This window comes from Oryx dammah, unplaced genomic scaffold, assembly GCF_014754425.2.
Source record: "Oryx dammah isolate SB20612 unplaced genomic scaffold, SCBI_Odam_1.1 HiC_scaffold_28, whole genome shotgun sequence".
NCBI lineage: Eukaryota > Metazoa > Chordata > Mammalia > Artiodactyla > Bovidae > Oryx > Oryx dammah.
This window is the reverse complement of record NW_024070212.1, coordinates 91,383,915-91,395,970: the sequence shown is the minus strand read 5'-3', so window position 1 is coordinate 91,395,970 and position 12,056 is coordinate 91,383,915. Positions and strand designations below refer to the sequence as shown.

Below are 12,056 nucleotides of genomic sequence, written 5' to 3'. Positions count from 1 at the left end.
CACAGGCTCAGTAATTGTGGCTCACGGGCTCTAGAGTGCAGGGCTTTTATTGTTGTGGTGCACGGGCTTAGTTGCCCCGTGGCACGTGGAATCTTCCTGGACCAGGGATTGAACCCATGTTCCCTGCATTGGCAGGCAGATTGTTAACCCCAGGCCACCAGGGAAGTACCTCTTTCATCCTTTTGATGTACTCACCTATCTCTGCTTTCTAGATACCAAACTTTCCCCTTACCTTTCCTACTGTTTTCCTCCTACCTCTCTTATGGTTGCTCTCAGGTTGGAGTTTCCCCAGACCACACAGATGGTGTAAATTTGAACTACAGTCTTGCTTGAGGGCAGGCCCCTGTTTATAAATTACAAGGGAAGACTTTTCCCTTTAGGCCAGAGCCCAGATCACAATAGGCTTCTTTCTTATGTCTCTGTGTCAGGCCACCCTTTTATTGAAGTGTAATGCTTTGAAAATTCTTGCATTGTATGCAAAGTCTTAGTATCTCTGGTCCTTACTTCCGACCTAGCATGGTTGTTAAACCCAGTTCTCTTGCACCCTGCCCGGCCCCCACTGCTGTGAGCCAGAGATAGCCTGTTAGGCGCTAGTTTGATTTCCTGTTTACATTTCATCCCAGACAAAAAAGTTACATATTTAAAGTTTGCTTGCTGTTTTTCACTCAGCACAACTAGATATTGTACAGCAGGAAATTTTTAGGTTATCTACTTCACTAATTGACTTGAAAAGAAACTACTATTTCTTTTATTGTTTGGGGTGGAGAGGAATAAAATCACCTATAATCCCACAGTGCTAACATAGCAACAGTCTTCACCTTTTGTCCATACACATTTAAATCATTGCAGTGTCATTTAGCCATTTACTATACATAATTAATTTTTCTATTTTTTTCCCCCAGAACAATATAGCTGAAGTACAAGAATTGCATTCTGAATTAATGTGGAAGGATTTTATAGACCACATCAGTAGTCTTCTACATAGTGTTGAAGTGGAAGTCAGTTACTTTGCAGCTGGAATTATTGCCCACTTAATATCTAGAGGTGAACAAGCTTGGACACTGAGTCGCAGCCAGAGGAATTCTCTTCTGGATGATCTGGTAGGGTAACTTGCTGTTTTCTGGAAGAATACAAACAACATTCATAACGATTAAACTATCAAAGCCTCATCATGCAATACTAAATAAATATTATAATCCTTTCCGTGTGTCTTGTGTCTTTCAGCATTCAGCTATTTTGAAATGGCCAACTCCAGAGTGTGAGATGGTAGCATACAGGTAATTAGCAAGATAATTAATATTAAGCCAGCCTAGTCATGTTGCTTGCCTAGAGGTCATTCCTATTAGATGTATGTCTTCCCTTAGGCTTCTATGTTTTTACTTTATTTTGCTACCTGTCATTCATCATCCTTCTTTTATGTTCATTGAAGACAGGTGCCAAAGTCTTGTTCTATCCTCTTGAAATTCAAAGATGAATAAGATATGGTGCCTCCAAACAAGAACTTTACAGCCTAGTGAGGGAAACCAAATGTAAATCAGATATAATTTACTCTTATGCTAATTTCATAGAATGCTCTAAAATCAAAGATGAAAATACTTTTAAAAAAAAGATGAAAGTACTTAAATCTGCACTGGGAAAGAATGACAAACTTCCAGATGAAGTAGATTGTGAACTGAGTTTTAAGTAGGGACAGACGATTTTAGGAAGAGTATTAATGCAAGGAGGTGTAGAACAAGAGAACACATTTAAAGAACTAGAAGCAGCACCTGGTTTGTTTAGGGAAGCAGTTTGTAATTATTAAAGTGCATACTGGATTCTAACTTTATTTATGACAAGTGATTTGATAGATAAGTTACTAATATACCTGAAGTATTCCAGATTGCTGCATAAATATTATCATTACAGTTTATTTTGTTGTCTATTTTATAAATGCTGATGCTGCCAGTACTTTTTATTCCAATATGTTTCACCCATTTTTGGGCAGAATACTAGAAGAAACAGGCTAAATTCTGGACCTCCTTCATGATGTTCTATTGGTTAGTTATCAACAAACTTCTTATCTAGGTTTCCAAACCAAGGTCTACTGTTCTTCAGAATGTATATCTTCAAGACCAAAAGGTGCTTTTGAGAAAAAGTACATTGTTCTGATCACCTTCTATCTTCTGCACCAAGACTTTTGTTTGAATACAATCCTTGATCAGATGGCTAAGACAAAGGAACGATGTTCTATAGAGGGTCATTTATATTAGTTTAAAAATAGAAGGATGAAATTTCTGGAGTGAAAAGCTCAGGAATCATTGCTTTAGAAAATGATGCAAAGTATAAGATGTAACTTTTATTCTTTTCTTTTGAACTTTTAGGTCCTTTAATCCATTTTTCCCATTACTTGGCTGTTTCACAACACCTGGAGTCCAGCTGTGGGCAGTTTGGGCCATGCAACATGTCTGCAGCAAGAATCGTATGTACCAAAAGAGAACTGTGTTTGAATGTAATTGTTGTCCTTCAGCTATATTGTTCTGGAAAAAAAAGAAGCTGTAAAATTAAAATAATATGTATATTCAGTGTTTAGGACATTGCTGCCAGCACCCAGTGTGTGGAAAAGTAAACTATTTAAATCAGGTTTCATATCTTTTTCTTTTCATTATTCTTTTTTGAAGGCTGTGATGTGATGTATCTCTCTGTTAGTATTTATTAATATAAACTCATTTCATAGGTGATTTGAAATATTAAAAAGAAGCACATAAATATACCTTAATAGTAAAGTATAAATTAAATTTTCTTAAGTTAAAAATCAGATCCAAGGAAAAATAATTTGAAAAAAATTAAAAGATAGAGGGAAGATAGTAGAATTTAGATATGTAGGCCATTCATAGTAATTGATATACTCTCTGTGACTGGACTGCAAGTAATCAGCTACATGGTTCTCTTTCTGTATATAAGAGGGAAGAACATTATATATCCTCAAAGGGGTATAAAGCTTTTCTGCGTAATTAAGTACAAGTTAAGTTTCTTTTATAGAGTCTTAATAGGGGCTGTGTTATAAATGGCCTTATATAAGAATGTGAGAGTCGTGTTTTTAACAATAGTTTTTTAGCAAGTAGCAGTAGTTTTTCATTATATTCTTTCTTGTTGCATTCTTTGATGAATACATATCACAAAAAGAGAACTCAATAAAAGTTCTTCTTTGTCAGGTGGATAGAGGAAGATGGTTTAGGGAACAGGAAGCGACAGAGAAAACCACCTTGTACCCACCTAAACCTCCACCTGGAACTTTTTCTGCCTCCTCCTGCTAAATTCCTGGAGCAGAGCTGTTCATTCATAAACATAAGATTGCCTCATTAGCTATACTAAACTGTCTCTGCTATAATTTATTTTTCCTTTCTCTGTACCTTTAGATTATGAGAACTCTCAGTATTTTTTTTTTAACAGTCTGTCTGATTTTATACCCGGCCTCTAATCTCCAGACTTCTTTCCTCATTACTTTTCACAGACTCATAGGAGACAATAAAACATAATAAATAAATAACAGTGCATTTTCATTTAAATGGTACCATTCTTGTGACTACTCTTAGGTGTTGGTGTTTTTTCAGCTTTACTCTGTGAAGTGAGTACCCTGAAGAATTTATTCTATAATGCACTGTGATTTGGAGATTGTTAGATTATTTTATCTCCAACTCAGGTAGTTCAGGTTCCTACTTTCTTGCTTCCCTGTTTATATTTAAATGGAATTTACTTCTCAGTTTGCACTAAAAAGTTTTAATGCACTAAAAAGCTTATAGCTTTTAAAAATTAAGAGTTTAGTGTAGCATAGTGATTAAGAGCACACAAGACTAGTAATACCTGGATTCAAATCATGTTCCACTGCTTACCATGTATGCCATTTTGAGCAAATTATTAAATCTAGGACTTCAGTTTCCACATTTGTTAAATGGAAATAATAATAGTACCTGTTTCACACATTATAATGAGCATATTCCCATATTTTGGGAAATTTTTGGCAACATGATTTACAATAATCACTTAATTTTTATTTTATGGTATATTAGTTTCCTAAGGCAAGTGTAACTAAGTACCAAAAATGGGTGGCTTAAAATAACAGGAACATTTTGTCACTCCGTTCTGGAGGCTTAGAAGTCTAAGGTGTGAGTTAGGGCCATGCTTTCCCTGACAGATCCAGGGGAGGACCCTTCCTTGCCTCTTCCCGCTTCTGGTGTTTGCTGCTCCGTGTGTCTTCATATCATCGTGTGTGTGTGTCTGTTTCAGTGTCCAGATCTCCCCTTTTCATAAGAACATCAGTCATATTGGATTAGGGCCTATCCCAGTGGTATCTCAGCCGCACCCATGTTTCCACATGAGGTTTCATTCTGAAATACCGGGCCTACTATAGTGGGTGTTAGGACTTTAACCTTTAATCTTTTGAGGGAGATACAATTTAACCCATAACATATGGCTATAAATTTATTAAACTTACCTAGCTACATCTCTATTGATGAACATTTAGGTAGTCTACCTTTTAATTTAAAAATTATACGCAAATGCTTGTTTTTACAGAGATATTCATTGTATCATTATTTATAGTAGGAAGTAACTCTAAGTAGCCTAGAGGTCCAGCACTAGGAGAATGTAAAATAATGTTGAAACTTCCAGACAGTGGAATTATAAGTGAAGAAGACATGATAGAAAAGTATATGAGCAGAAACTTATATTCTGGGTCAGGACAGAGTAACCGGTACCAGAGTAGCTCACCAGCCGTAAACAATAGAAAAATGTGGGGGAAATTTGAAAGTTTGTTCTAGACTTAGACAAAAGATTGCAAGGATTCTGATCCTTGAAAGGAGGGAACAAATGAGAGGGCTTTGTCACCTGGTTCTTCTTGGCCATGCCTCCTCCAGGGGCTTGAGGAACATGGTGGAGACTGGAACAAAGGGATGGAGAACAGCCACAGGCCGGGGGCGTTCCTAGTGGCCCAGGGAAAGAAGGAAGCTGGCTTGCTATAAGAATCACAGATACGTGAGAGGAAGCCAGCCTTTTCTAGTCAACACAGCTTTGCCCAAAGCCCAAAGAAAGCCCGTTTCTTTGCCCAAGGAAATGTCTCCCTTGGCCACAAAGCAGAGCAGACAGCCTTCTACCTCCTAGAGGAGATGGACACAGGGCAGGCAGGGAGGGCTGTTGCAGAAGAGGACGAAAGTAGCTGAATGAATGAATAAGAACATATCCAGGGAGGTGGTGTTGAAGATGGCCACAGTGGCCAGTATGGGGAGTCTGGGAGGCCAGGACCCCTCATTACCTCTGCCATAGGGCCAGTTTCCACTTGGCCCTGTTGTCATGGGCAGGGCTGCCCTATGTCATGCCAGGCACAAACACCCTTAGGGAAGATTTCAGTGGGTCCAGGGATGAGGGTTGGTACATCGATTAGGAGAGGGCAGCCTGAGGGGGTGGTTGCAGAGACCTCTCAGAATTGTAATCAGGGTCGCCAAGGTGAAGAGATGCTAGACCATCCCAGACTGGGAGAGGCCTCTGTTTTGGCAACCCTGAGTCCACTCTTGGTGGGCAGCTCCCCTCATAAACACAGACATGTGAATGGGCCTGTATACATACACAGGGGCGTGTGCTCAAGTAGATAACCACACACTGATGTGGCCTGCCCCAGCCCACATGCAGCCCTACCCTCAGACTCTCGAGTTCCCCTCTCAGAGACCTGCCTCCAGTGTGCCTACATCTGAGGGTCTCCCCAGCAGGGCACAGGCAGGGTGACTGGACTGCTATGGGCCCTTGCGGGGTGGAAGGGGGTCGGGAGGCTTGGGGAGGTGGGTGGGGAAGCAGGCCCTGCTGCAGTTCCAGCAGCCCTGCTGTTTGCCATCAGATCACACTGTGTGCCGGGAGTCAGGCATAGAACAAGCTCTACAGACTCCCTGTCTTTCTTTCTGGAGGCATTTATTGGAGTAGCATAGGGGAATCAAGTACAGCTCAGCAATTTCACTGGATGGAGGAGACAAAAATCAGAGTGCAGCAAGACTGAGGTGCCTGGAATTTGGGGGCAGAACAATGCAGTTACATCTAGAAAGAACTCCAGAAATCTTCATAGGAGTTTCTTGAGTCTTAGGCTGAATACTAAGCTGTGCATGCCTAGGATGAGACTCCTTGAGGCCAAATACCAAAGAGCTGCTAACTGAACAACATGAGCTTACACAGGGTTGGAAAATATTTAAATTCCAAACAGTGGAAAGAACATAATATCTAGGGCTTTCACTGCAGATGCCAGAAGAGCCAGAGAGATTAGCCTTAAATTAAAGGCTTCTCTAAGGCAACCCTACAAAGCTTAGAAAACAAGTCTTGAAATGATCAAGCTGCTCTGTAAAACTGTCTGCCAGAGAAAAACTACGCACTCTTTTAAAAAAGACAACAAAGTCTACACTCAACAATATGTATAGTTATATGATGGATTGCTAGATGAGAGAAGAAGCAGAAAAATATGATCTATAACCAAGAGAAAAGTCAGACAGTTGAAACAAACCCAGAAATGATAGTGATGATGGGATTAGCAGGGGAAATTAAAAACATTTTCTATAGATATGATTCAAGATTTTAAAGAAAATATGAATACCAAAAGGAGGAAAAGTGAAGTATAAAAAATAAATAAAAGTTTAACATGAAAACTATCTTAGTGAGCTTAAGAGTAGATACACAGAAGAAAAAAGTTCAGTGAAATTGAACACAAAGCAATAGAGAATATCCAAACTCAAAGAAAGCTGTTTTTTTTTTTTTAAAAAAAGGAACACCAGAAGTATCCTGATATAAATACTAGGCAAAGACATAAGAAAATTAGTGAACAGTATATCTCATGAGCATAGATGAGGATATTCTTTTTAAAAAATGTTAACAAACAGAACCTAATAGTGTATAAAAGGGAGGTTACTCCAAGAATGCAAAGTTGGTTTAAGATTTGAAAATCAATATGTTTCTTCCTATTAGCAGACCAGGAAAGAAAAGCAATCTCATCCTCTCTGTTGATGCAGAAAGGCAGACCATTGGCCACTGCCCATGAAAGCAGGGATTTTTACTACTATTCAGTTTTCCATCCTTGCTGGAAAAACAGTTTGCAGTTCCTTCTACATAAGTGTTTTGATTTTACCTTTTTCAGTCAGATTGATTACCTTCCAAACAGAATGTCGTCTAATTACCTTGGAGCTGCTGTCCACAAACCGGGCAGCTCTTTGTTGGTTATTGGAGAGCTGTTTATGTGCCCCTGTCCAAGTGACAACAGAATCTGGCAGCTCCTTGTGCAGTTCCAAAGTCAGTACTAGTGAGAAAGATGCTCCCTTCTCATGAATATCCCCTCCTTACATTCTCCAGGTAGAATGACCCTATGTAAGCCGATTCCATTGTATTATTTAACTCTTCTGGGCATTGTCATTCCCATTAGAGTGTTTCTCTGACGTCACTCAAAAACACTGCGGCTCTTTCAGGTTTGAAGATCATTGTTTGTCCTTCATTCATAAGGGTAGCTTCAATTAATGTCAAATAGCAAGGTAAATGCCCTTAAATGGAAATTCTTAGTCCAAAGTCCCAGGAGTCATCTCTGGTAGGCTCACAGGCTTTTGCCATAACCCCCAGTCTGTCCTTCACATAGGGCTATCACACAGAGAATTTGTCCCTACTAGCACTCAAGCTTCTGTTCCACACTGCATTGGCTAGGGCAGTCTTACTCCCCATTTAGCATATCTAATTAACATTGCTTGAAAAAAGGATTTATATGCTTTCTGTTTTATGATGTTAGGTAGGGAAAACATTCCCCAGTCAGTAAAATGTTCATCCTCATAATACAGTCAGATAAAAGAAATTCACAAACCAGTTCTACAAACTTTTACCTTAATTCTGTTAATCTTTATATTCCTAACTGTAGCCTCCATTAGGACTTCATCCACAGATTTTAATCTTACAATACTGAGTAGGAGGGTGTTCCCCAGACAGACTGAATACCTCATTTCCATAAAACATTCAGGTAGAAGAGGTACAACTTCTTTCTAGAAAGTCTGTTTAAACATTCCAACTTTCATAATCTTATCAATCCTTACATTTTTATTTTCTCTCAGTCTAATTGTAGCCCACATGAGGGCTTTACCAGTGAGTTTTGGTAACTTTTCTACTTCTTGACTAAATTACCCACTCTTGCGCAAGTCCCCAGTAAGGAGTCAAGCCAAGGAATCCTGGCCTTTTATCAGTCTTTGTCTTGATTAGATGAAACAAATGCTGGTCAGGTTTGGATCCATCTCTAAATACCATTGGTAACATTAACCTTTAGTAACCGTAGCTCTGACTATACAGACCTTTGTCGGCATGGTGATATCTCTGCTTTTTAATACGCTGTCTAGGTTTGTCATAGCTTTTCTTACAAGGAGCAAGTGTCTTTTAATTTCATGGCTGCAGACATGGCCTACATGATTTTGGAGCCCACAAAAAGAAAATCTGTCAATTTCTACTTTTTCCCCATCTGTTTGCCATGAAGTGATAGGACCAGATGCCATGATCTTTGTGTTTTGAATGTTGAGTTTTAAGCCAGCTGTTTCACTCTCCTCTTTCACCTTCGTCAAGAAGCTCTTTAGTTCCCCTTTGCTTTCTGCCATTAGAGTGGTATCGTCTGTATATCTGAAGTTGTTGATATTTCTCTTGACAGTCTTAATTCCAGCTTGTCATTCATCCAGCCCAGCATTTCACATGATGTATTCTGCATATAAGTTAAATACCAGGATAACAATATTCAGCCTTGATGTACTCCTTGCCCCATTTTGATCTGTCCGTTGTTCCATGTCCAGTTCTAACTGTTGCTTCTTCACCAGCATACAGGTTTCTCAGGACACAGGTAAGGTGGTTATGATCCACATAGTCTGGCTTTAGCGTAGTCAGTGAAGCAGAGTGACAGTGAAGTCGCTCAGTCGTGTCCAACTCTTTGCGACCCCATGGACTGTAGCCTACCAGGCTCCTCAATCCGTGGGATTCTCCAGGCAAGAGTACTGGAGTGGGTTGCCATTTCCTTCTCCAGGAGATCTTCCCAACCCAGGGACTGAACCCGGGTCTTCCTCATTGCAGGCAGACGCTTTACCATCTGAGCCACCAGGGAAGACTCAGTGAAGCAGAAGTAGATGTTTTTCGGAAAGTTCCTTGCTTTTTCTGTGATTGAAAGGATGTTGGCAATTTGATCTCTGGTTCTTCTGCCTTTTCTAAATAAATCCAGCTTGTACATCTGAAAGTTCTCAATTCACGTATTAATGAAGCCTAGCTTGAAGGATTTTGAGCATTACCTTGCTATCATGTGAAATGAGTGCAGTTGTACAGTAGTTTGAATATTCTTTGGCATTGCCTTTCTTTGGGATTGGAATGAAATCTGATCTTTTCCAATCCTATGGCTTTTAATAGCATCTTTTAATAGCATCATCTTTTAGGATTTGAAATAGCTCAGCTGGAATTCCATCACCTCCACTAGCTTTGTTCATAGTAATACTTCCTGAGGCCCACCCAACTTCATGTTCCAGGATGTCTGGCTCTAGGTGAGTGACCATACCATCATGTTTATTTGGGTCATTAAGACCTTTTATGTATATTTCTTGTATTCTTGCCACCTCTTCTTAATCTCTTGTGCTTCTCTTAGGTCCTTGCTGTTTTTGTCCTTTATTTTGCCCATCTTTGCATGAAATGTTCCTTAATATTTCCGGTATTCTTGAAGAGATCTCTAGTCTTTCCCATTCTGTTGTTTTCCTCTTACTTCTTTGCATTATTCATTTACAGAAGACTCTCTTATTTCTCCTTGCTGTTCTGTGGAACTCTGCATTCAGTTGGGTTTATCTTTCCCTTCCTCCTTTGCCTCTCACTTCTTTTCTTTTCTCAGCTATCTGTGAGGCCTCCTCAGACAACCACTCTGCCTTCTTGCATTTCTCTTTCTTTTGGATGGTTTTGGTCACCACCTCTGGTACAATGTTATGAATCTCCGTCTACAGTCCTTTGGGTACTCTGTCTACCAGATCTAATGCTTTGAATATATTCTTCTCCTCTACTGTATAATCATAGGGATTTGATTTAGGTCATACCTGACTGGCCTAGTAGTTTTCCCTACTTTCTTCAATTTAAGCCTGAAATCTACAATAGGAATCTGATGATCTGAGCCATGGTCAGCTCCAGGTCTTGTTTTTGCTGACTCCATAGAGCTTCTCCATCTTCAGCTACAAAGCATGTAATAAATCTGACTTCAGTATTGACTGTCTGGTGATGTTCACGTGTAGAGTTGTCTCTTGTGTTGTTGGAAGAAGGTGTTTGATATGACAGTACTCTGTTAGCCTAATCCCTTGAATTTACTTGTCACCTCCACTGTATTGGGTCAAAATGTAGTCATATGTCTGATAAAGTGCTTGTGTTCAAAATATATCATGTACTCTGAAAACTTATGATAAGAAAACAAAGTGAGTCAAAAAAACAAAAGAATGGACAAAAGAGTTGCATAGTCTCTTTACCAAAGGTTTACAGATGACAGGGGGGCTTCCTTGGTGTCCCGTGGTTAAGAATCTGCCTTGCAGTGCAGAGGATGCAGTTTGAGCCCTGGTTGGGAAAGGAAGAGCCTCCATGCCACAGAGCAACTAGCCTGTGTGCTGCAACTACTGACGCCTGCATGGCACAACCTGAGATCCGTGCACCGCAGCAAAAGATCCTGCATGACACAACGAAGATCACACGCGCTACAACTAAGACCTGACACAGCCTAATAAATTAAAAAAAAAAAAAAAGATTTACAGGTGGCAAATAAACACACGTGAAAAGATGCTCAACATCGTTAGGATATATGTTAGATCACTGCAATAGAATTGAGAGTCCAAAACTAAACCCATTCATCTATGGCCACATGATTCTTGACAAGGGTGCCAAGACTATTCAGTGGGAAAATAATGTGTTTTTCAGCCAGTGGTGCTGAGAAAACTGAGTAGGCATCTGTTAAAGAAGGAACTTGCATGCTTACCTCATGCCATATACGAAAATTAACTCAAAAATGGGTTGTTGGCCTAAGTATAAAAACTGCATTTATATATGCATAAATACATAAAACTTTTAAAAGAAATAGATATAAATCTTTATGACACTGGATTAAGCAATGTTTTCTTATATAGGACACCAAAAGCATAAGTGATAAAAGAAAAACTAGTCTAATCGGATTTAATAAAAATTTTTAACATATTTGTGCTTTAAAGGACATCATCAACAAGGTGAAAAGACTACTCAGAATGGTTGAAAATATTTGCAAATTATATACATAATGACGGACTTGTTTTTAAAATGTATAAACACAATAATAAAAAGAAAAGTGACCCAGTTTAAAAACTGGCAAAAGATCTGAATAGACATATCTTAAGAAAAATATACAAATGGCCAATAAGCAGATTAAAAGCAGTTCAACATTTTTAGAAAAATATAAATTAAAACCACAATGAGATACCACTTTATACCTGCTAGGAAGGCTGCCTGTAATTCAAAAGATGGACAGTGGCATGTGAGATGAAACAACTGTCTCATTCATTGATGATGAGATTGAAAAATTATACAGTCATTTCAGAAAACAATTTGGTGAGTTCTTATAAAGCTAAACATACATTTAGCCCAGCATTTTAGGTGTTTCCTCAAGATGAATGAAATGAAACGTTCGTAACAAAACTTATAATAATAGGATGATTATAGCATTTTTAGTCATTGTAACAAAATGCTGGGGGTCAGGGGAGAACATCCAACAAATGTCCAGTACAGTAACATTAAAAACATGTGGCGTGTTCAAGACAATGGGATATTTCTCAGCTTAAAGCAAAAGAACTACTACATACAGGTAACAACTTGAATACATCTTAAAAACATCGTGTTGAACAAAAGTAGACAGACACAAAAGATTACATACTAGATGAGTCCATTTTATATTAAGTTATAGGCAAAAATCTACATCGCAGAAATTAGAACAGTGGTTGCTTGGGGTGAGAGGTGCAGGGGAGATTGACTGCAAAGGTGCCCAAGGAAACCTTTCTGTTGTT

The 12,056-nt window shown here is 39.0% G+C and overlaps 1 protein-coding gene across 2 annotated transcripts in view; it reads left to right on the top strand.

The window, feature by feature from the left end:
* The window catches only part of ZYG11B (zyg-11 family member B, cell cycle regulator), a 76,612-nt gene that overhangs the window by 57,536 nt on the left and 7,020 nt on the right, over window positions 1–12,056 (top strand). For both annotated transcript variants that reach the window (XM_040231160.1, XM_040231159.1), the window contains exons 11-13: window positions 903–1,100; window positions 1,225–1,277; window positions 2,361–2,458. In XM_040231160.1, coding sequence (XP_040087094.1) covers window positions 903–1,100; window positions 1,225–1,277; window positions 2,361–2,458 — 349 coding nt within the window. The remainder of the gene's footprint in view (window positions 1–902; window positions 1,101–1,224; window positions 1,278–2,360; window positions 2,459–12,056) is intronic.